Source organism: Pristis pectinata, chromosome 5 (assembly GCF_009764475.1).
Source record: "Pristis pectinata isolate sPriPec2 chromosome 5, sPriPec2.1.pri, whole genome shotgun sequence".
Lineage (NCBI taxonomy): Eukaryota > Metazoa > Chordata > Chondrichthyes > Rhinopristiformes > Pristidae > Pristis > Pristis pectinata.
In genome coordinates this window covers 12,029,559-12,053,872 of record NC_067409.1, presented here as the reverse complement: position 1 = coordinate 12,053,872, position 24,314 = coordinate 12,029,559, and the positions used below count along the sequence as shown (strand labels likewise).

Here is a 24,314-nt window from a genome sequence, read left to right as displayed (position 1 = left end):
TAAATACATGCCCTCTAGTATTAGACATTTCGGCCCTGGGAGAAAGATACCGGCTGTCTATGCCTCTCATAATCTTATAGACTTCTATCAGGTCTCCTCTCAGCCTTCGCTGCTCCAGAGAAAACAACCCAAATTTGTCCAACGTCTCCTTATAGCACATGCCTCTAATCCAGGCAGCATCCTGGTAAACCTCTTCTGTGTCCTCTCCAAAGCCTCCACATCCTTCCAGTAATGGGGTGAACAGAACTGAATGCAATACTCCAGATGCATCCTAACTAGAGTTTTGTAAACTAAATGCGGCCTCTAGAGTCTTAGTTTACAGGATCTCATTGATCTTGTCAGTGTTTCATTTAATATTCTGAGTTTTGCCAGCAATTTCAGTAAAAAGCTGCAGTACAAGCAAAGCAAGTTATGTTACACCTTCCGTCACAGATGTTTTCTATGTTCTTGACACTGTCTCCCTTTAGCCATCTGTCCATTTCTCATTGTTGTGCCCTAGCAGATATAGTCGTTACTCTGTGACATAAGCACTTGAAAGAAACATGACTTAATTCTCAGCTCAGTTGCTGGGCAACTGAAACCAAGCGGCGATTGGAGGTGAGCCCACTGTTTGTCATTGTCTATACGTATCTTTGTTCTCAACTGGAACACCTTGAAGTAAATTATGTAAAAATTTTCCACAAAGTTTTGTGGTCTATTGTAAACATGAAATGAATAAAATAAGGAGGAGACACAAGGGGCTGCAGATGCTGGAATCTGGAGCCACGAACAAGAAGCTGGAAGAGCTCAGCGGGTCAGACGGGGGAAAAACAGTCCATGTTTCGTGTTGAGACCCTTCATCTGGACTGAAAGGCAGGGGAAGATAATAAAATAAAAATAAAACAAAACCCATTATTGGTTGTGACTGAGATGTCACTCCCCCACACCCTCTAATCCAGAGATGCCTTGCATACCAGAGGGTTATGTGTGCCACAGTTTGTAAGCCACTGTCCTACATCAACCACAGTGAACAATGGAATTGAGGTAGAGCTGTGATAGCTGGGTCCATATCATGGAGGTTTGGTGGGAGTGAATAATGGGCCAACGGGCAACAGGTCCTTTGCAAACGGAATTGGTTTATTATTGTCACACGTACGAAGATGATTGTGTGCCATCCATAAGTACAACAAGGTTGTAAAAAGAATGCAGAATGTTGTGTAGCAGCTACAGAGAAAGTGCAGTGCAGGTATTAGTTTATTATTGTCACTTGTACCACTTGTACCGAGGTACAGTGGAAAAACTTGTCTTGCATACTGTTCGTACGGATCAATTCATTACACAGTGCATTGAGGTAGTCCAGGGTAAAGTCAATAACAGAATACAGAGTAAAGTGTCACAGCTACAGGGTAGCGCATTGCGGGTAGACAATAAGGTGCAAGGTCGTAACAAGGTAGATTGTGAGGTGAAGAGTCCATTTCATCGTTTAAGGGAACCGTTCAATATTGGTATTGGTTTATTATTGTCACTTGTACCGAGGTACAGTGAAAAACTTGTCTTACAAACCGATCTTACAGGTCAATTCATTACACAGTGCAGTTACATCAAGTTAGTACAGAGTGCATTGATGTAGTACAGGTTAAAAAAAAACAATAACAGTACAGAGTAAAGTGTCACAGCTACAGAGAAAGTGCAGTGCAATAAGGTGCAAGGTCACAACAAGGTAGATCGTGAGGTCATGAGGTCATAGGTCATAGTCCATCTCGTTGTATAAGGGAACTGTTCAATAGTCTTATCACAGTGGGGTTAAAGCTGTCCTTGAGCCTGGTGGTACGTGCCCTCAGGCTCCTGTATCTTCTACCCAATGGAAGAGTAGAGAAGAGAGAATGTCCTGGGTGGGTGGGGTCTTTGATTATGCTGGCTGCTACACCAAGACAACAAGAGGTAAAGACAAAGTCCAAGGAGGGGAGGCTGGTGTCCATAATGCGCTGAGCTGTGTCCACAACTCTCTGCAGCTTCTTGCGGTCCTGGGCAGAGCAGTTGCCATACCAAGCCATGATACATCCAGATTGGATGCTTTCTGTGGTGCATCGGTAAAAGTTGGTGAGAGTCAAAGGGGACAAACCAAATTTCTTTAGCCTCTTGAGGAAGTAGAGGCGCTGGTGAGCTTTCTTGGCCATGGCATCCACATGGTTTGTCCAGGACAGGTTGTTGATGTTCACTCCCAGGAACTTAAAGCTGTCAACCCTCTCGACCTCAGCACCATTGATGTAGACAGGTGTATGTACACCGCCCCCTTTCCTGAAGTCAATGACCAGATCTTTTGTTTTGTTGACATTGAAGGAAAGGTTGTTGTCATGATACCATTCCACTAAGCTCTCTATCTCCTTCCTGTACTCTGACTCATCGCTGTTTGAGATATGGCCTACAACGGTGGTATCATCTGCAAACTTGTAGATGGAGTTAGAGCAGAATCTGGCCACACAGTCATGAGTGTATAGGGAGCAGAGTAGAGGGCTGAGGATGCAGCCTTGAGATGCACTAGTGTTGAGAATAATCGTGCCGGAGGAATTGCTGCCTATCCTCACTGATTGTGGTCTGTTTGTTAGAAAGTCAAGGATCCAGTTACAAGAGGGAGGTGTTGAGTCCTAGGTCTTGGAGTTTGGTGACAAGCTTGCTTGGTATTATTGTATTGAAGGCAGAGCTGTAGTCAATAAACAATAGCCTAACGTAAGTGCCTTTACTGTCCAGATGCTCCAGAGCTGAGTGAAGGGCCAGGGAGATGGCATCCGCTGTAGACCTGTTTCGGTGATAGGTGAATTGAAATGGGTCCAGGTTGTCTGGTAGGCTGGAGTTGTTGTGTGCCATGACCAACCTCTCAAAGCACTTCATGATGGTGGATGTCAGAGCCACTGGTCGGTAGTCATTGATGCATGTTACCTTGCTTTTCTTTGGTACCGGGATGATAGTGGTCTTCTTAAAACAGGAGAGAACCTGAGATTGAAGCAGGGAGAGGTTGAATATGTCCACATATACTTCTGCCAGCTGATCAGCACAAGATCTGAGCACACGGCCCGGGACACCATCTGGGCCAGGTGCTTTCCTTGTGTTCACTCTTTGGAAGACTGATCTTACGTCCTCCACTGTGATCACAGGTTCAGCTACATTGGTGACTGTCAGAGTGGATGGTGACAATCCACTTCCTTTTTGTTCAAAACGTACATAGAATGCGTTAAGTTCATCAGGAAGGGATGCACTGTTGTTAGCTATGCAGCCTGACTTCGTCTTACAGCCTGTTATAGCATGTAAGCCCTGCCATAACTGGCGGCTGGTCAGGGACTCTATTTTGAGTTGGTATCCCTTATAGCTTTACGAAGGTCATACCTCACTTTCTTGTACAGATCAGGATTACCAGATTTGTCTGCAGCAGTCCTCTCCTTCAGTAGGGAGTGAATCTCTTGGTTCATCCATGGCTTCCTGTTTGGGAACACCTGTATTGTCCTCTTTGGTACACAGTCCTCCACACACTTGCTGATAAAGTCTGTGATGGTGGTGGCCTACTCATCAAGGCTGATCACAGTGGGATAGAAGCTGTCCTTGAGCCTGGTGGTACGTGCCCTCAGGCTCCTGTATCTTGCCTGATGGGAGAGGGGAGAAGCGAGTATGACCCAGGTGGGTGGGGTCCTTGATTATGCTGGCTGCCTCACCAAGGCAGCGAGAGGTATGGACAGAGTCCATGGAGGGGAGGGTGGTTTCCATGACGTGCTAGGCTGTGTCCACAACTCTGCAGTTTCTTGCAATCCTGGGCAGAGCAGTTGCAGTACCAAGCCGTGATGCATCCAGACAGGATGCTTTCTATGGTGCATCGATAAAAGTTGGTGAGTGTTAAACAAAGTGCAAGGGGCCACAAAGAGGTAGATTGAGATCAAAAATTCATCTCTAGCATATGAGAGGTCAGTTCAAGACACTGATGACAGCGGAATAGAAACTGTCCTTGAGTCTGGTTTGGGATTACAATTTCTAAAACTGTTACCAACCAGTGTGGCACTTTGTTGAAAAATAATCAAACCATCCACACATCATTAGTGTTTTCAGTTGCAAGCTCATATATTTATTGCTAGCACTATTTCCTAATTTCTGTGCGTGCATGGTCAAGCTAAGCACTGGCACAGTAGTGCAGCGTTTAGCGTAACACTATAACAGCGCCAGTGAGCTGGGCTCAATTCCCGCCACTGTCTGTAAGGAGTTTGTACGTTCTCCCCATGTGTCTACGTGGGTTTCCTCCAGGTGCTCTGGTTTTCTCCCACGTTCCAAAGACGTACGGGTTAGGAGCTGTGGGCATGCTATGTTGGTGTAAGAAGAGCGGCGATACTTGTAGGCTGCCCCCACCACATTCTCAGTAACGCAAAAAGATGCATTTCACTGTCTGTTTCGATGTACATTTGACTAATAAAAAATCTTATCTATTGCCCATTCCTGGATGAAATTGAAAAGGTTATTGACAGAAACTGCTTCCATTGGGTCTCCTCACGATTTTTGGAATTTGCTTTGCCTTCAAATATAATCTTAAAATGAGCAAATTCAGGTTATGTGCCATTTTAGATTGTGTAAAGTAATAGGGATTAATACTTATGTTTTTTTATATTCCTAGGATCTCAGTTCCTTTGCTATGCCTTTCCTGGATGGAGATGTAGAATCCTCCGAAAAAGATGTTTCTCAAAAGGTACGGATTACTAATTTATTGATTTTATACGTTACCAATATTCCAGTGCCTCATTTGCCTAGTCATTCAGCACCGAGCTTTTAACCCAACGAGTTATGGACCCCTGAAATAATAATAAATGAAAATGCTGGAAGTACTCAGCAGTTCAGGGAGAGAGAAATGGCATTAATGTTTTAGATCAATGATCTTCTACCAGAGGTGGAGAAATAAAAAATAGAATGTATTTTAAAGAAAGAGGAGGGTTGGAGAGAACAAAGGGAATGCCTGTGATAGGATGCAGATTGAAAAAGACTAAATGACAAATGGTAATGGCGCTGGCTAAGATGAGGGTGAGAAGGGTTGTTAATTGTAGCTGATCTGTCCGGAAGAGGTGTGAATAGAGGTAGATGAATGAAATTGGAGGAGGGAGAACAAAACACTGCTGCAACTATGAGATACAAAACTGCAGCTGCTGGAAATCTGAAATAAAATAGAAAGAACAGCAGACGTGATAGTGGTGTTTAAGAGGCATTTAGACAGAGACATGAACATGAAGGGAATGGAGGGGATATGGATCATGTGCAAGCAGATGGGATTAGTTTCATTTGGCATCATGAGCAGCACAGACGTCGTAGGCTGAAGGGCCTGTTCCTGTGCTGTACTGTTCATCTTTATTATTATTTCTTTATTTGTCATTGTACTGTTGCAACAACAACACAACGAGATTACGATGGCACTCCCTTGCCTAATATAAACCAAAACAGTAAATTGATAAGAGCAATTATAACTATAAAATTAAACAAACATACTTACACAAATATAAAGTATAAAAAAATAAAAAGGCAGTGTGCAAATGAACCATGATAATAATGATAATCAGCAGCATATCAATATCAGTATATTAAATGACACCATGATGAATCCAGCCGGTAAAGGGGGAAGACATAGTATGTGTATGTATGTATAGGAGGTGTCAGTCCATGTTCAACAATTTAACACCTTTGGGGAAAAAAGCTGTGTTTCAGTCTTGTAGTGTGTGCATATATTGTCCTGTATCACCTACCAGAGGGGAGTAGTTTAAAAAGGTAGTGAGCAGGGCGAGCTGGTTCTCGAATGATGTTTAAAGCCTTGCTCCGACATCGAGCCTGATGTCCTCCATCACTGGTAACTGAGTCCCAATGATGTTTTGGGCGGTCTTGATGACCCTCTGCAGAGCCTTCTGCTCCTTCCTAGTGCAACTGGCACACCAAGCTGTAATGCTGTACGTCAGGATGCTCTCCACCGCACACCGGTAGAAGTTCACCAGAATGTTCTGAGACAGTCTGGCTCTCCTCAATTTCCTCAAAAAATAGAGGCATTGCTGTGCCTTCCTAATGACAGCTGAGGTGTGTATTGCCCAGGAAAAGTCCTCGGTGATGTATGCCCCTAGGAATTTAAAACTGGAGACTCTCTCCACGGCCTCACCGCCAATGAACACTGGACCAAGATCTATCTTCCTTGACTTCCTGAAATCCACCACAATCTCTTTAGTCTATGTAAATGCTGGAAGTACCCAGCAGGTCAGGCAGCATCTATGGAGGGAGAAGAACAGTTATGCTTTGATTTTGATTACACTGCAAAAGTACATTATTAGCTGCAAAAGACTTTGGAACACTTTGTGGTCCTGAATCATAGAAACATTACAACAGCAGAGGAAGGCTGTCCAGATCATCAACCTGTCCAAGAGAAGTCCTTTATTTTCATTTATGGCTTGTGAGTATCGCAAAATGGCTTGCTAGGGTAATTCATGATTAACCTCATTCCTGTGAGTCTCAGATCTAACAAAGGAACTCTGATATGAACTGGAAGGGCTGGTTATCTGAAATTGTTTAATTTGGCGTTGGATCCTGAGGACTCTCAATATACCCAGTTGGAAGATGAGAAGTTGTTTCTCCAGCTTATAATGGGTTTCATTGAACAGTATCAGAGGCAAAAGATAGAGATTTGGATGCCTTATCATAGTAAATTTTTTGGTGTGAGTGCTTCATCATGGTTTTAAGTTAAAATAGCTTCAAATATACAGCAATCTCATTATTATACAATTCTCTGCTCAAATAGTATCTTGTCCCATTACTCCAGCTTGAATGAGGATGAGCCTAAGGACTTCACTTATAAATTCCCTTATTAAGTAACTTAAAGGTGTCTTTGCAAACTTAATTTAATGAAAGTAATGCCAAGCATTTAACATGATGGAATAATATAGACTTGGAGTCGAGAGAAAACAAAGTTAGGATAGGCAGACTTTAGGTATGGTCATGGGAAAGGGTCATTCTGGGATATTTTTAAAGGAAGGACATGGAGAAAATCGACCAATCTTAGCATGGAGCTTGAGAGTGAAATCCCAGAAAAGTGATCATTGGTGGTGGAGAGGAGGGCCTAGCCAGTGAGCAGTGACACAATGTTAGGAGAGCTCATAATGTCAACAGTGGGCCTTGATCTTTCAGACAGTGTGAAGAGGAGGTCCTGGAAAAGTGAGATGCATGGGGATAGGGTTGATGAGGCTGCTGGTATTATGACAAGCATCCACCTATAAACCACAGCACCAACTAATACCAGTTTAGCCTTCAGTTTCCTGTGAAAATCTGTTGATGTGAAGAGGAATAGGAGTTGTAGTAGACCAGAATGAGTCTACTACAACAATCCAGTAGTTTCCTTGGGCACTTGTACTGATCAGCAAATAACTATACCCATTGACTTTTGACTATGTGACAAAAATACTTAATAAACTGCAAAATGTTTTGGAACATTCTGTGGTCCTGAATCTTGGTATTGTTACAGCACAGAGGAAGGCTGTCCAATCTGTCAACCACTCCTTTATTTTCATTCATGGCTGTCAGTATTACAAAATGTAATTATTGGGTAATTTATGGTTAACTGTATAGCTTTGGGTCTAAGGTCAAATAGAGGAACAGGAGGCGGAGGTAAAAGGGGAGAAAGAGTAAGGGTGGAAGATTTTCTTTCCTGAAGGTCATTAATGACCCAGATGAAATCTGGTAGTTTCATGGATATTATTAACAAGATGCGCTTTTTAATCCATATTTATTAATTCAAAATTTCCGGTTCTTATAGTGGGATTTGAACTCGTATCTTCAGATCAATAGTCCAGGCTTCCACATGCTATCGAGTAACTTAACCTCATTGCGATTGTGTTATTTCGCATCATTTTCCCATTAGGTCGACACATTTTTATTTAAAATCTTCATGTGAAAGGCATTGTTAAGACCAACTGAAATAATAGATGTCTGAGGAAGGGACTGGATGGCTTGAGTTATCGGGGGAGACTGGATAGGCTGGGACTGTTTTTCCTGGAGCGAAGGAGGCTGAGGGGTCACCTTCGAGGTTTATATAATTAGAGTAGATAGGCATCTTGGTTGGAATGGTCGAGTTGGGCCGAAGGACCAGTTTCCATGCTGTATAACTATGAATCTATGAATTCTAAATGATCTGGCACTTGGGATTTATGTATTACAATAAGGCAAAGAAAAAAGTAATGATAAAATACCAGAGAAGAGTAAGGTAGAGTGAGAAGGGCAAAATACTGGGGACAGTTCGTTGAACAGTAAGAGTGCCATTTTGACCACAAAACTTGGAGGTAGTCAATATCAAACTTTAACTAAAGTATTTTACGAATAAACTTTATGGAGAAATTCAAGGCGCTGTTATTTTCCACTGTTTTCCCCAAAAAAGGTTCCGTTTTATTTATGTCTCCTCATAACTCAGCTCTTTCATTTTATTTGGTTTACTTGCCACAAGTGTGTGTGCATACACAAAGAAAATCGAGACTCCTGTCTGATAAACACAGAAAAAAATGTTTCCACTTAAAGAGTCCAAAGCCAGAGGTCATGAATACAAGAGACTCAATAGTGGATGTAGCAGAGAATTTTGAGAGAATCCTCCTTAAAGGAAAAGTGTGAAAGCACATGAGGGAGAAAGAAATGAAAGTTATAGCAGGGTTGGATAAAGAGGGGTTTGAGGAGCACATAGACCTATGGGTATGGTAACTGTTAAGTTCCTGGACCAGTGTCCAAAGGGCTGAACTGTTGGCCTAGAGACGTGAATTTGAATCCCACCGTGGCATCTGAAGAATTCAGATAGAATTAATTAAATCTGAAATAATAAGCTTGTATCAGAAATGTTACAATGAAACCACCATTGCTATAAACATACAAAGGAGCTGGAGGAACTCAGTGGGTCAGGCAGCATCTGATACAGGAGCCTGAAGGCACATACCACCAGGCTCAAGGACAGCTTCTATCCCACTGTGATAAGACTACTGAACGGTTCCCTTATACGATGAGATGGACTCTGACCTCGTGATCTTCCTTGTTGTAACCTTGCACCTTATTGTCTACCTGCCTGCACTTTCTCTGTAGCTGTGACACTTTACTCTGTACTGTTATTGTTTTTACCTGTACTACCTCAATTGCACTCTGTACTAACTCAATGTAACTGCACCGTGTAATGAATTGACCTGTACGATCGGTATGCAAGACAAGTTTTTCACTGTACCTCGGTACAAGTGACAATAATAAACCAATACCAATATGGAGGGAAATGGACAGTTGACGTTTCAGGTTGAGATCCTTCATCAGGACTGGAAACTCTGGAAAGTCATCCCATTCTGGCCCCGGCCGCCTCCAGGCTGAGACCTCCCACACTGCCACAGGGTCCTACTGCTCCTCTCCTTCCGCCACTACTCCCCACTGACCCCTGGTCTCCTCTCTCTTGCTGTAAACATGCCACCTTACTGTGTCTGTCCTGGATGTATAAGACTACAAACCCACCAATGCAGTTGACTCTTAACTGCCTCAGAGGCCAATTAGGGATGAGTTTGCCATTAACTATCACATGATGGGATTGAATTTAAAAAAGACAAATGCCCCTAGTCTGACCTTATTTGTGGTTTCAGATTCGCCAACATCACTGACAATTGCCCTCTAACTAGCCTACCAAACCACACAGTTCAGGGGATGATTAGCAATGGACAAAAGTTCAAACCTTGCTGATGATGCTCACATCCTGTGAATGAATAAAAATAAATAAATAAAGGCAGTCAAATAGCCTTGTTTATTTTCACTTCTGATTGGTGTGACGTTGTACTCCATGATGTTACTCGTAACAGTCCCAGCCTCTGGTGATGGATGGATATTCACCGAAACTCATTTCACATGAAAACCACAGCAGACATTGGAAGGAAAGAGAATTCAACCTCATCACAAAGTGAACTTAAAGAGAAGCCCTCTGAGGGTAAAAGGCAGGAAAGAGTCATGAGCAGGATGAGGAGAGGGGGAGCTTGAAGAAAGTTATTGTGATTGTAGAGAGTGTGCAGCTGTTCATGGCGTTTGAACACAGTGACCCTGAGAGAGACGGGGAGGTACTAACATTGGGATGCCATGTTAGGAGGGAAGGGTATAGAAGATGCAGCAAAGCTCAGATGGGTGTCTGGTTCTGCAACAAATGAAATGAGCAGTTGAGGATGATTATTGACAGTATGGATATATTTTTGAAAGGTGAGGGAATTGAGGGTTATGGGGAACTGGCACAGAAGAGGAGTTGAGGCCTGGGGCAGATGAACCATAAGAAAAACAGATAATAACAAAACACATTTTAAAACAAAAGATAAGATACCTTTATTAGTCACATGTACATCGAAACACACAGTGAAATGTACCTTTTGCGTAGAGTTTTCTGGGGGCAGCCCGCAAGTATCGCCACGCTTCCCGCGTCAACATAGCATACCCACGACTTCCTAACCTGTACATCTTTGGAATGTGGGAGGAAACCGGAGCACCCGGTGGAAACCCATGCAGACACGGGGAGAACGTACAAACTCCTTACAGACAGCGGCCGGAATTGAACCTGAGTCACTGGCGCTGTAATAGCGTCACGCTAACCGCTGCACTAACAAAACAGATGTACATTCTCAGGACGTCCAAGGTGTTTGATATGAAAATGAATTAAATGTTGTAGTCCCAAGATAGTTGTAGAGTTATTTTATTTTCATGATGCCATTCAAAGATAAATATGCTCACCGCTTTGGATAAGTGCACAGGAGTCTCTGATGTCTGACCCAACAGATGTTCTTTCATTAATGCTATGTCTAAATCCTGGAACTTCCCACTCAATTCCATAGTGGGAGTCCTTTCACCAGAAGAACTGCAGTGGTTTAAGCAGACGGCTCACCACCACCACCTTCTTGAGGGCAATTATAGATACCTTGGCAGGGACTCCCAAATCCCATAGATGGGTTTTTTAAAAATTAATTAAATGGTAGCATCTCTAACAATCCATTAGCAGCCAAGATTATGTGGTTGGGTCTGTGGAGCAAGTCTGAATCCATGACATTCGGACTTGGTGGTGAGAATCGTGAAAGTGGAGCCAAGCCGAGACTTGATTATAATGCATGACTGGATGGCTTTTTAAATAAGGTCACTACCACATAAAACACTTTTACTACAGTCATTAGCTCTAATCTACCTTTATTGGTTTTAAGCGCTCAGAGTTGAACTTTTCGAATTTGTCCTTGCAGTTCTAACGAATCAGAAATTCACTTTTTTCCAATCTCTATAGTTGAAATTAAAGCCATTATTAAGACAAAGTTTATAGATTCGTAGAGCATGGAAACAGGCCCTTGGGCCCAACTAGTCCATGCTGACCAAGATTCCCATTTGCCCATATCCCTCCACATACCTGTCCAAGTAGCTTTTAAATGTCGTTAATGCACCTGTCTCAACTACTTCCTCTGTCAGCTCATTCCATATACTGATTGCTCTCTGGGTAAAAGGTTGTCCCTCAGGTTCCTATTAACCTTCTTCCCCTCTAGTTCTTGATTCCCCAACCCTGGGAAAAAGACTGTGTGCATTCATCTTATCTCTGCCCTTCATAACTTTATATACTTTAGACACGTTTTGTAGTCTTTAGTTGCAAATGTAGCCCATTAATATCCTGTGTCTAACAGGTAGTGCCTTCTGCTGCAGTGTCAAATCTCCTGTGGCAGATTACAAATCTAGCATTCAATTTCCAACAGCAGCTGGTTGAAAATATGCTTGAGTCTATCTATTGTAATGTTTACCTTGGATACATGATCCAACAAACCAAATTCTTCTTGACTACTATGAATGCATTTATGTGTTATTTGTGCCAAATGTGTTGGGTTTTAAGTCAAGCAGGTTGTGCCAAATTATCAGGCTGTTTGAGTGGATAACTGTTGACAAGATGAATCTGACCAAGATAGGCAAGCCCATGTGACACTTACCCCTGGCAGCGAGAGCTGCATTCTGTTCCAAATTGAATCAAGTGAACCTCTAAATAGTTGGCACAAGGTAGATGGACCAAATGGCCTCCTTTTAGTGTAGCATCAATCTATGATTTATTATAGGAGTTTTTGAGTTTGCTTTCGATTCAAACCAATCTCCTTTGAAGAGGATCTGTGGCCTTTTTAGTCAACACAAGGTGGCCTTCGTTCTGTACAGCTCTTTATCAACATTTCAACAATTCAGCCTCTAAATAATGATTGTTGGACATCAAACTGGATTTTAATGTTTCACATGAAGACTTCTATTCCGCTTCCACAGTATTCAGTTCTATTCATTCCCAGGATGTAAGTGTCATTGGCAAGGACAGTGCATAATAGCCATACCTGAATGCTCCTGAGAAGGTGGTGGCGAGGGGGGGGAGGTGTGGAAGGTGGGCTGCAATCTTGGACACTGATGTAACTTCCACTGTTCGACGGAGTGTTCAGGATTCAAACTCAGTAAGGTGAAGGACAGGCCAAGAGAGGATGGTGTACAATTAAGAAGGGAACCTGCAGCTAATGGGGATCCTATGCACCTGCTGCCTTTGTCCTCCTCAGTGGTTTTGGAGGTATTATCAGAATAGCCTAGGCAAGTAAATGCAGTACATGGTGTGTTGGTTTTGGAGACCATGAATGTTTAGAGTCATAGGGTTATATAGCATAGAAACAGGCCCTTCGGCCCAATTCATCCATGCCGACTAAGATGTCTCTCTGAGCTAGTCCCATTTTCCTGCGTTTGGCTCATATCCCTCTTTTCTACCCAGGTACCTGTCCAAATGTCTTTTAGACATTGTAATTGTACCTGCCTCTACAGCTTCCTCTGACCCTCTTGTGTGGAAAAAGTTGCCTCTCAGGTCCCTTTTAAATCTTTCCCATCTCACCTTAAATCTATGTCCTTTTAGTTTTAGCCTCCCCTGCCCTGGGCAAAGGACTGTGACCATTCACCTTATCTATGCCCCTCATGATTTTATAAATATCTCAGGTCACACCTCATCCTCCCTTTTTCCATAGAAAAATATCCCAGCCTATCCGGCCTCTCCTTATAACTCAAGTCCTCCAGTCCCAGTAACATCCTTGTAAAGCTTTCCTGCACCCTTTCCAGCTAAGTGACATCCTTCCTATAGTTGGGCAACCAGAACTGCACAGAATACACCCAAGTGTGATCTCACCAATGTCTTGTACAGTTGCAATGTGACGTCCCAACTCCTATACTCACTGCCCTGACCAATGAAGGCAAGTGTGCCAAATTGCCTTCTTCACCACCGTATCTATCTGTGTTTAGAGTGATGGCTGGGGTGAATGAAGTGGGCTGCCTTGTCCTGGGTGGTGCTGAGTCCTTCAGAGTTGTTGAGCTGCACTCACCCAGGCAAGTGGAGAGTATTCCACTAAATTCTTGAAAGGCTTTATGGAGTTAGGAGAGAGTCGGTCACTGCAGAATACCCAGCCTCTGACCTACTCTTGTAGCTGCAGTATTTATCTGGCAGTTCCAACTCAATGGTGACCTCTGGAATATTGGTGTTGGGGTCTTGGCAGTGGAAGGGTTAGGCATGATCACGTTGAATGGTGAAGCAGACTCAAAGGACAGAATGGCCTATTCCTATTTTATGACGATGATGCCACTAAATTGGTGAACATCATTGTACAGAGCAAGTGTTACTTGCAACTTTCAGCCACAGGTTGATTAAGTAACTTGGATCTTGCTATATGCATGCATTGTCTACTTAATGCCTGAGGTTTTATGAATAGAGGTGAACTGTGCACTCATCAACAAACATCTGCACATGATGGCCGGAAGGCCATTAACGAAGCCATTGATGATGATGCTTGGACCTGAGGAATTCCTGCAGGGATCACCTGAACCAGACCTTCAGCAGTCAGTCTTTGGATGAGGCATGACCCCAGCCAGTGGAGCTTTCCCCTCGATTTCTATTATCTCAATTTTGTTAGGTCGCTTGGATACCTCGCTGGGTCTTCTGCTGCCTTGTGAAGGGCTGACACTTGCCTCTGGAATGTAGCTTATTTCCCACACTTGGACCAGTGCTGTACTGAGGTCTGCATTGTTGGGTGTGGACAGATTATTGGCAAGTGAGAGCCCTTGAATGTGACACTGGTGCTCTGTTGATACTTGTGAGTGTACTGATGGGATAGTAATTAGCCATATTGGATTTTTGCTGCTTTTTGTGGCAGGACATACCTGGGCATATTTCATCCTCCTCTTCCTCCCTCAGTCATCATCCTCCATCTCCACCTCCAGTACAGCATTTCCTCATGATTTTGTTTCCAAAGATGACATCTATCCAATGACAATCTGATGTCAACATCCCACCCCAGATTCTACCATTCAACTAAGCACTGGGGACAATCTACACTGGCCAATTAACCTACCAACCTGCACGTCTTTGGGATGTGGAAGGAAGCCAGGGTGCCCGGAGAAAACCCATGTGATCACAGGGAGAACGAGCAAACTCCATGCAGACAGACCTCTCTAAGAGGTTGCACAAAACTTTGCTGCCTATCTCCTATTCCTAAATCCTATTTGCTCATCACTCCTGCACTTGCTGAGCTAGTTCCCATAAAACCAAAGCCTTGGTTTTAAAATTCTTGGTCATGTCTTCAAATCCTTTGGCCTTGCTCTTCCCTAGTTCTGTGATCTCTTCCAGATGGTGGGGCTCTTTGATAGATGTTGACTTGTTGAGGCAGATCCTCATGTGGATACTTTCGATGGTGGGGAGGGATGTGTCCGTGATATATTGGTTTGAATTTTTTTAATATATTACCCCTGTGAAGAGGTTTGGAATTTTTTTGCTGCATTGTCAATTTTTAAACTGTGTATTGCTGTTTTTCAGCACTGTGCAGAAATTGAGTTCTTTACTTTGGGTTTGACTGACTAGTAAGAATGCTAATTCTGTGCACCTTTGTGTTGATGGACCAGTATCTGGGATGTGATTGACTTAAGTCGCAATGCTTGTTGAATTGGGCTGATGAAGGGTCTAGACCTGAAATGTCAACTGTTTATTTCCTTCTATAGACGCTGCTTGACCTGCTGAGTTCCTCCAGCACTTTTTGTGTGTATTGCTCCAGATTCCAGTATCTGCAGAATCTCTTGCATCTTGAAATTGGCCACCCAGTTTAGCAATCCAGTGAAAGTGACAATGAAAGAGTGCAGAAAAGATTTACCAGGATGTTGCCTGGATTTGGGGGCCTGAGTTACAAGAAGAGGTTGCGTAGACCAGGACTTTATTCCCTGGAACGTAGGAGATTGAAGGGTGACCTGAAGGTATATAAGATCATGAGGGGCATAGACAGGGTGAAAGCATGTAGTTGTGGCGACTCACCGTCTAGTCGGGCGAACTGGCTCGGCAGTCGGGTCGCGCGGCGTCGGAGCGACGAGGCCCAAGATGGCGGCGGGCCTCGTCTTTCCGAGCGACGGGGAGAACCCGCGCGCGGGAAAGTCCTGATGACGTAGGACTTACGTCATTGCCGGTTTTTTTGGGCGGGAGTTTCTCTCCCTTAAAGGGCCCGCACAAGGCGGGAAAATAAACCAGTTCTGTTTGGCAATCCTCCGAGTAGAGTCTTGTTTTATTCCGCGGTAGCAACCGCTACATTGGTGACCCCGACGGTCCAAACGGCTTTTGGACCCGCGAAATGGACGACAGCGCAGCAGCCAACGCAGTGGCCCTCAAGCTGCCCACCTTTTGGACACTTCGGCCCAGCGTCTGGTTTCACCAGGCTGAAGCGCAATTCCACCTTCGGCAGATCACCTCCGACTCCACGAAGTACTACCATGTGGTTAGCTCTCTGGACCAGGAGACAGCCGCCCAGGTTGGAGACTTCATCCAGTCGCCTCCGGAGGAAGATGTACCCGGCTTTCAAAGATCTTTTGATCCGGACCTTCGGCCTCTCCCGTCGTGAGCGCGCCGCCCGCCTGCTTCATCTGGATGGCCTGGGGGACAGATCCCCATCCGCCCTAATGAATGAGATGCTGGCATTGGCCGAGGGACACAAGCCATGCCTGATGTTCGAACAGGCCTTCCTCGAACAGCTCCCCGATGACATCCACTTGTTGTTAGCTGATGCCGACTTCAGCAACCCCCGTGAGGTGGCCGCCCGGGCAGATGTCCTGTGGAGGGCCAAGCGCGAGAGCGGTTCGTCCATCAGTCAAATCACCAGGCCGCGAGCCCAACGCCTGCCTCGCCTGGCCCCAGCAACCGAGCAGCCACGCCCCAGGAACGCAGACGACGACACGGGTGACCAGCTGTGCTTCTACCATCAGAGGTGGGGTGCGGAGGCCCGTCGATGCCGCCCACCCTGCAAGTTTCAGGGAAACGCCAGGGCCAGCCGCCGCTGATGGCTACGGCGGCTGGCCGCCGACAGAGCCTCCTCTTCGTTCAGGACAAGAAATCTGGACGGCATTTCCTCGTTGATACTGGAGCGGAGGTCAGTATTTTGCCCCCGACAGGCCGCAACACTCGTGACAGGCCACCAGGTCCTCTACTCAATGCCACCAACGGTACAACGATACGGTCTTTCGGCACCCGTACGCTTCAATTACACTTTGGCGGCAGCCGTTTTACCTGGACCTTTACCCTTGCCACCGTCGCCCGACCACTCCTAGGCGCCGATTTCCTTCGGGCCCACAACCTGTTAGTCGACCTGCGAAGGAAGCGGTTAGTCCACTCTAGCACTCTCCGGACCTATCCCCTGGGAGAAATCAGCCCACCAGCCCCGCGCCTGGACTCCATTACCCTTTCTGGCGACGATTTCGCCAAGCTCCTAGCCGAATTCCCATCGATTTTGGCACCTTCGTTTACAAATTCTCGGCCCACACATGGGGTACGACACCACATCATTACCACAGGGCCACCCCGTCATGCCCGAGCACGACGATTACCTCCAGACAAGCTCCACCAGGCAAAGGAAGAGTTCCATCACATGGAGGAGCTGGGGATTGTTCGCAGGTCAGACAGCCCCTGGGCCTCCCCCCTGCACATGGTCCCCAAAGCCACCGGAGGGTGGAGGCCCTGCGGCGACTACCGCAGGCTGAATGACGCCACCACCCCGGACCGCTATCCCATCCCTCACATCCAGGACTTTGCAGCGAACTTACACGGGGCCCGCATCTTTTCCAAAGTGGACCTCGTTAGGGGATACCACCAAATCCTGGTCCATCCGGATGACGTCCCCAAAACTGCGATTATCATCCCATTCGGCCTGTTCGAATTCCTTCGGATGCCGTTCGGCCTTAAGAACGCCGCGCAGACCTTCCAGCGGCTGATGGACGCGGTAGGCCGAGACCTGGACTTCGTGTTCATTTACTTGGACGACATACTGATCGCCAGCCGTAACCGCCAGGAACACCTTTCCCACCTCCGCCAGCTGTATTCCCGCCTCCGCGATTTCAGCCTCACGATTAACCCGTCCAAGTGCCAATTCGGACTTGACTCTATCGATTTCCTCGGCCACAAAATCACCAGCGACGGGGCAACACCCCTACCCGCCAAGGTGGATGCTATCCGCCATTTTGCCCGCCCCGACACAGTCAAAGGCCTACAGGAATTCCTTGGGATGGTCAACTTTTACCATCGTTTCATCCCTGCAGCAGCCCGTATCATGCGCCCTCTGTTCTCGCTGCTGGCTGGTAAGGGCAAGGACATCACCTGGACTGACGAGGCTGCGGCTGCTTTCGTTAAGGCCAAAGACGCCCTGGCAGACGCCACGATGCTTGTACACCCTAGGACTGACGTCCCGACTGCCCTCACGGTAGACGCGTCCAACACCGCGGTGGGTGGGGTACTGGAACAGCTACTCGAAGGCCGCTGGCAACCCTTGGCATTTTTCAGCAAACACCTTAGACCGCCCGAACTGAAGTACAGCGCTTTTGATCGGGAACTTCTAGCGCTGTATCTGGCGGTCCGGCATTTCCGATACTTTCTAGAAGGCAGGCCTTTCACCGCTTTCACCGATCATAAGCCTCTGTCCTTTGCCTTCTCCAAAGTCTCCGATCCCTGGTCAGCTCGTCAGCAGAGACATTTATCCTACATTTCCGAGTTCACAACTGACATCCAACATGTCTCCGGAAAGGATAATGTCGTTGCTGATGCACTTTCCAGACCAACCATCCACAACCTATCCTTGGGTGTCGACTACACGGCCCTGGCTGACGCACAGCAAGCCGACGACGAACTGCCCAGCTACAGAACTGCAGTCTCGGGTCTGCAGCTCCGAGATTTCTTGGTTGGTCCAGGTCAGCGGACCCTACTTTGCGACGTTGCGACTGGTCAGCCCCGCCCTATTGTCCCTGCAGCCTGGCGGAGACGCGTTTTTGACTCGGTACATGGGTTGGCACACCCGTCCATCAGATCTACTGTCCGACTGGTCGCCAGCAAGTTTGTCTGGCATGGCCTGCGCAAACAGGTCAGTGAGTGGGCCAGGACTTGTCTGCACTGCCAGACGTCAAAAATCCAGCGACACACCAAGGTCCCACCACAGCAGTTCGAGCCTACCCGTAGGAGGTTCGACCACATACATGTCGACCTCGTGGGCCCTCTGCCGGTTTCAAGAGGAGCCCGGTACCTCCTTACCATCGTGGACCGGTTCACGAGGTGGCCTGAGGCAACCCCCCTGACTGACATCACAACTGATTCCTGCGCCCGAGCGCTGCTCACAACTTGGGTCTCACGTTTTGGCGTTCCGGCCCACATCACTTCAGACAGAGGCACCCAATTCACTTCCAGTCTCTGGGCTGCATTAGCGAACCTGCTAGGGACGCAGCTGCACACCACCACGGCCTACCATCCTCAATCAAACGGGTTGGTGGAACGTTTTCACCGCCATCTAAAATCGGCCTTGATGGCCCGCCTGAAGGGTCCTAACTGGGTTGACGAGCTGCCTTGGGTCCTGCTCGGCATACGCACTGCCCCCAAAGACGACCTCCGCACTTCGTCAGCTGAGCTTGTATACGGGGCGCCACTAGTTGTCCCCGGGGATTTCATACCTGCCCTTCAGGACCAAGGGGAACAACCCCCAGCAGTTCTACAAAGACTGCGCGAGAAGCTCGGCGCCTTGGCCCCGATTCCCACCTCATGGCACGGTCAAGCCCCATCCTGCCAGCCCAAGGAATTACGGGACTTTAAGTTTGTTTTCGTTCGCAGGGGCACACCTCGGGCGCCATTGCAACGACCATATGAGGGACCGTTCCGAGTCATACGGAATAACGGATCCACTTTTATTTTGGACATTGGAGGCAGGGAACAGGTTTTCACGGCGGACCGCCTCAAACCGGCCCATTTGGATCTGCAACAGCCTGTCGAGGTTGCCACGCCACGACGCAGAGGCCGCCCCCCTAAGCGGCAGCTGGCACAGCCCACGGACCTTGGGGACTGTCTCGCCGGTTCTGGGGGGGGTTGTGTGGCGACTCACCGTCTAGTCGGGCGAACCGGCTCGGCAGTCGGGTCGCGCGGCGTCGGAGCGACGAGGCCCAAGATGGCGGCGGGCCTCGTCTTTCCGAGCGACGGGGAGAACCCGCGCGCGGGAAAGTCCTGATGACGTAGGACTTACGTCATTGCCGGTTTTTTTGGGCGGGAGTTTCTCTCCCTTAAAGGGCCCGCACAAGGCGGGAAAATAAACCAGTTCTGTTTGGCAATCCTCCGAGTAGAGTCTTGTTTTATTCCGCGGTAGCAACCGCTACATAGTCTTTTTTCCCAGGGAGGGGAAGCTAAAAACAAGAGGGCATAGGTTTAAGATCAGAGGCGAGAGATTTAAAAGGGACATGAGGGGCAGCTTCTTCACGCAAAGGGTGGTGTGTATTTGGAATGAGCTGGCAAAAAATGGTGGTTGAGGCGGGAACATTAGCAACATTTAAAAGCCATGTAGATAAGTAGATGGGGAGGAGAAGTTTAGAGGACTGTGGGCCAAACACGGGCAGATGGCACTAGCTCGCTGGGTGACACAGTCAGCATGGACAAGTTGGGCTGAAAGGCCTGTTTCCGTGCTGTATGACTCCATGACTTTACAAACCTATAATTCATGCTGCACACGTACATTCACACAGACGTAAGCTCTATAACATATCTGTTCTCAGTTTGACTGCCTTATTGTTCATTTTATTTTGATCTTGTCTATTTTCTTTGCACAAAACAAAGATTGCCAGTATTGTAACCAAACTAACCAGTGCTATTTGTGACTGCTCAAAAGAAAGTGACGGAGCATCTCCTGAGACCACATCGGTTGCATAAGCCACCACCACCCCCACGGCTAAACAGACTGAACTCCACAACAGCAACCAGAAGGCCAACCAGAGCTTCCCAAGTTCTTGAATCCCACCCTCACCCCACCAACTTCTTTGTGCTGAGAGCTTTCAGAAAAACAACTTTTTTTTAAAGAAAGGGGAACCTTCTGGAGAAGAGAGAAAGGATTAAAACCAAAAGAATCAGGAATTGGGGGAAAAAATTAAGAATGATATTGACAAAACATACGCGCAGGAGAGCAATGTTACAAGGAGAGAGAATTTTTTTCCCCTGTTTTGTTCCTGATATCAGCAGATAGGGGAAAGGTCTCATAGCACAGAAACAGGCCCTTCAGCCCAACTTGTCCATGCTGACCAAGATGCCCAACTGAGCTAATCCCATTTGCCTGCATTTGGCCCCTATACCTCTAAACCTTTCCTATCCATGTAACTATCCAAATGTATTTTAAATGTACCTGCCTTAACTATTTTTGAGTAGTTGCACAATAATACACAAGAGACTGCACATCATTCCCACTGTCCCCCTCCCTCACCTACCTATCAACCCCCCCGCCCCCCAACCTGGATCCACCTATCGCTTGCCATCTCTTGCTCCAACCCTCCCCACCCCCCCAACCTTTTTATACTGGCTATCTTCCCTCTTTTTTTCCAGTCCTGATGAAGGGTTTCAACGCGAAACGTCGACTGTCCATTTCCCTCCATAGGTGTTGCCTGACCCACTGAGTTCCTCCAACTCCTTTGTGTGTTGATTGAGGCTGCAAATGCTGGGTTTTGACCCAAACCATTGAGGAATCCTTCCCCACTCTCATCCCCACAGGTGCTGCTTGACCAGCTGAATTCCTCCAGCAGATTGTTTGTTGCACCAGAGAGGAGAAAGGAAATCACTTGGGGACTTTGAGGGAAGATTTGTGATATACTTTGTTTAAAAACATGATAAATCTGTTTATAAAGAGGGGGTTAATGATTTTGTTCCACACAGCGTACAGAGGGAACCTCTAACTTAGTGTAGGATGGAATGAGATATTCCATGTATTGATCTGCAATATCATTTACGACATTGTTCTGTTGATGAGAATTCTGTTGAAAAGTCAGTATTGCTGATTTGTATCATCTTGTCTCTGTGGATGAATTTTCATCTGCGTCTGAAGGCAGTGGAAATAATCACTTCTCCAATATATCAGCACATGATCCAGATTAGCACAGTGCTAAGGCAATGCAGTGTTCTGCAGGCATCCCTTTAGGTGAGGTGTTAAACTGAACCCCTGTTTTATCTGTTCACTGCAATGTCAACGATCCTATGTCAGTTTTAGAGAGAAGTGCAAGGTGCTTTCCCATTCCTGGGCAACATTTCTGTCTCAACCACCATCACTAAGGCAGTTTAGCTTATTAACTTTCCAATTTGCAAGCAGACAACTGCCTTTGTCTCATGGGAGGCCCAGTGGCTAAGCTAATAGAACTGCTGCCTCACAGTGCCCGAGACCCAGGTTCACTACTGACCTTGGGTGCTGTCTGTGTGGAGTTTGCTCATTCTCCCTGTGACTGTGTGGGTTTCCTCCAGGTGTTCCTTAAGCCAAGGGTAGAAGGCAATCAGTAAAACACTGGTCAAATGACTGCTTGTGTGGCACCAAAAAACTGAAGAAGTACTCCTGAGATCAACTAATTTGTCTTTATTTCTTGTTAACTTAAAGACTGATGTTCACTCTTCCATATGGTGATTATAACACATGGGTCCAAATGTGTCTCCTTTTGCCTCTTGAGATGTATACAGTGCAGGCTGTGTAATTTTTGCTTTTGCACTCATTTAGGTGTGTGTGTGTGTGTGTGTGTGTGTGTGTACATGCACACCTTGTTAAAACTGATTCCCTTTTATGTTCAATTTGTTGACCTCTGAGGCGAGCAGTCACATTACATTTTTGTCTCAAAGGCTTTACTCTGCTTTTGTAGAAATGACTGCAGCCTTGAAACAAAATAGGCTCTGGCACTCAGTTCTGCAAAGCACTGGGTTAATAAGCTGGCTTTTTTCCAAAGAAACTGTTGATTAATCTGTAGGTCAAGCCAGAAATTTGTTTGCATGAGAGAAAAAGATTGGCTATGGTTATATTTTTAGTGGTAAAACTAGAAGAATCAGATTTGGCTGCAGCCACTGGATTATGTTATTGGATTAGGTGGTAAAATCTGGAGCATCTGGAAACAGCAGCACAACAGCTGGGTACATGTAGGATAGAATTTCCAGTCTATACAGGACTTTCAGTACAACAAACCCATGATTATGGTCCAAGAACATAAAATGCTGGAAACATTCACCAGTTCAGGCAGCGTTTATGAGAAGAGAAATAGAGTTGATGTTTCAGGTTGAAGACCCTCCGTCTGACCCGCTGTGTGTTTCCAGTATGTTGTGCTTGGTTTCAGGTTTTGAGCATCTGCAGGTTTTTTTAAAAAATAGATTTCCATGTTTATGAACCCATATGAATTTCCTTCTGCTCTTTACCTGCAACTGTCAGCGTATACTTTTGTTCTTCATCCCAAAGTCGAGCTTATAGTCACATGCACAAGTATATGGTGGCAAAGTTGCAATGAAAACTTTACTTGCAGCAGCATCACAGGCACATAGCATCAGATGCACAACATTCAGAAGAAAAACATAAATTATACAAAATTTTTACAAGAAAGCACAATTAGAACAAAAAAAAAGTCCGTTATAGTGCAAAGTGGTCATAGTGTTGGTATACTGAGGTAGTAATTAGGGTTGAGCAGGTTGGTTCAATACTTATGTGGTGTTTTCTTAAATACAACTGTGCTAGTATTTTGGCTGTTCTTTGGTAGGAAATTCCTCATGTTCACCACTCAGGGTAAAGAGGTTTCTCCTGAATTCCCATTTAGTGCCTGCTTTGTATCTATAGTTTCTGGTTCTGGTTTTCTCTATGCCTATTTGTCATATCAAATACTCTCGCTTCTCAGCCTGCTCTTCTTCGGCAGACTAGAACTGCAGCATCTTCCCTGACAAGTGTACCCTCACCACCCTGGAATCATCTTCTGTAAAAGGGAACTCTCAACATCCAAGGGCAAGTTGTCTCCTCCCCGGTGATCCAAATGTATCTGCCTGCCATAATATTTAGAGGAGTAGGAAATATTTCTTGCATGTTCAATATTAACACCTGGAAATTCAAGCAAAATGAGTTGTTTCCTCCTAGAAAATTGTATTCCACATGAGGAATGGACAGAAGGGAAAGCAATATGTGGGCATCTTGTCGGCAAGGTTGAGTTGGGCCAAAGAACCTGTTTCCATACAGTTGGACCTTATGACTATAGATACAAGCTGTCAGAGGAGGCAGTAGAACCAGATACTATTACAACATTTTAAAAGGCGTTGAGGCAGGTAGTTGGATAGAAATAGCGTAGAAGGATATGGCCTAATGCAGGCAAATGGGATTGGCATAGATAGGCATAACAGTCGGCATGGATGAGGTGGGACAGAAGAGCCCATTTCTATGCTGTATGTTCCTATGATTCTATTGTGTACCCTGAATTTAGAGAGTTTGCTTGGAGCTTAATGGGAGTTTATTGGATTGAAGGTTTGCTTTAGCACAAATTGAAATACTGGACTATATACAGTGTGTGCTGTGAAATTGACTCTGTTAGCACTGTAGCATTTGTACTGGGGGTTTAATGCAAACTCCTTTTTGTGTAAATCTGCTGATGCATTTTTGGAAAGGGCTAAAGAATCAGGGTGGGTGGTTGGTGGAAGTGGTTGGCAGTGGAGATTTGTACACCTACGCAACTTACTGCTGTATTCATCTTGTAAGCTTGCATCTGGAGCAATTCTGAGTTTATTTTTCAAATCAGTCCTCATTGATATTTGAATCTTGATGTTTGTATTTATTGAGGCAATGAAATTGTAAAAGATAACAGTACATTAGTAGTGGAATAAATAGGGATTCAAAACATGATTTTTGTTTTGTTATTGTACTAAATGTTATGAGCAAAAAGCTAAATTTCCATACAATTGAAGCTGTCAAAATGAGGCAAGCAATTTGTATACCAGTGTGACTTGTCCTTGA

The 24,314-nt window shown here is 45.7% G+C and overlaps 1 protein-coding gene across 3 annotated transcripts in view; it reads left to right on the top strand.

Annotated features, from left to right (window-relative positions):
• LOC127571043 (5'-AMP-activated protein kinase subunit gamma-2-like) overlaps window positions 1-24,314 on the top strand; it is a 388,107-nt gene that overhangs the window by 121,857 nt on the left and 241,936 nt on the right. For all 3 annotated transcript variants that reach the window (XM_052017046.1, XM_052017048.1, XM_052017047.1), the window contains exon 2: window positions 4,628-4,699. In XM_052017046.1, coding sequence (XP_051873006.1) covers window positions 4,628-4,699 — 72 coding nt within the window. The remainder of the gene's footprint in view (window positions 1-4,627; window positions 4,700-24,314) is intronic.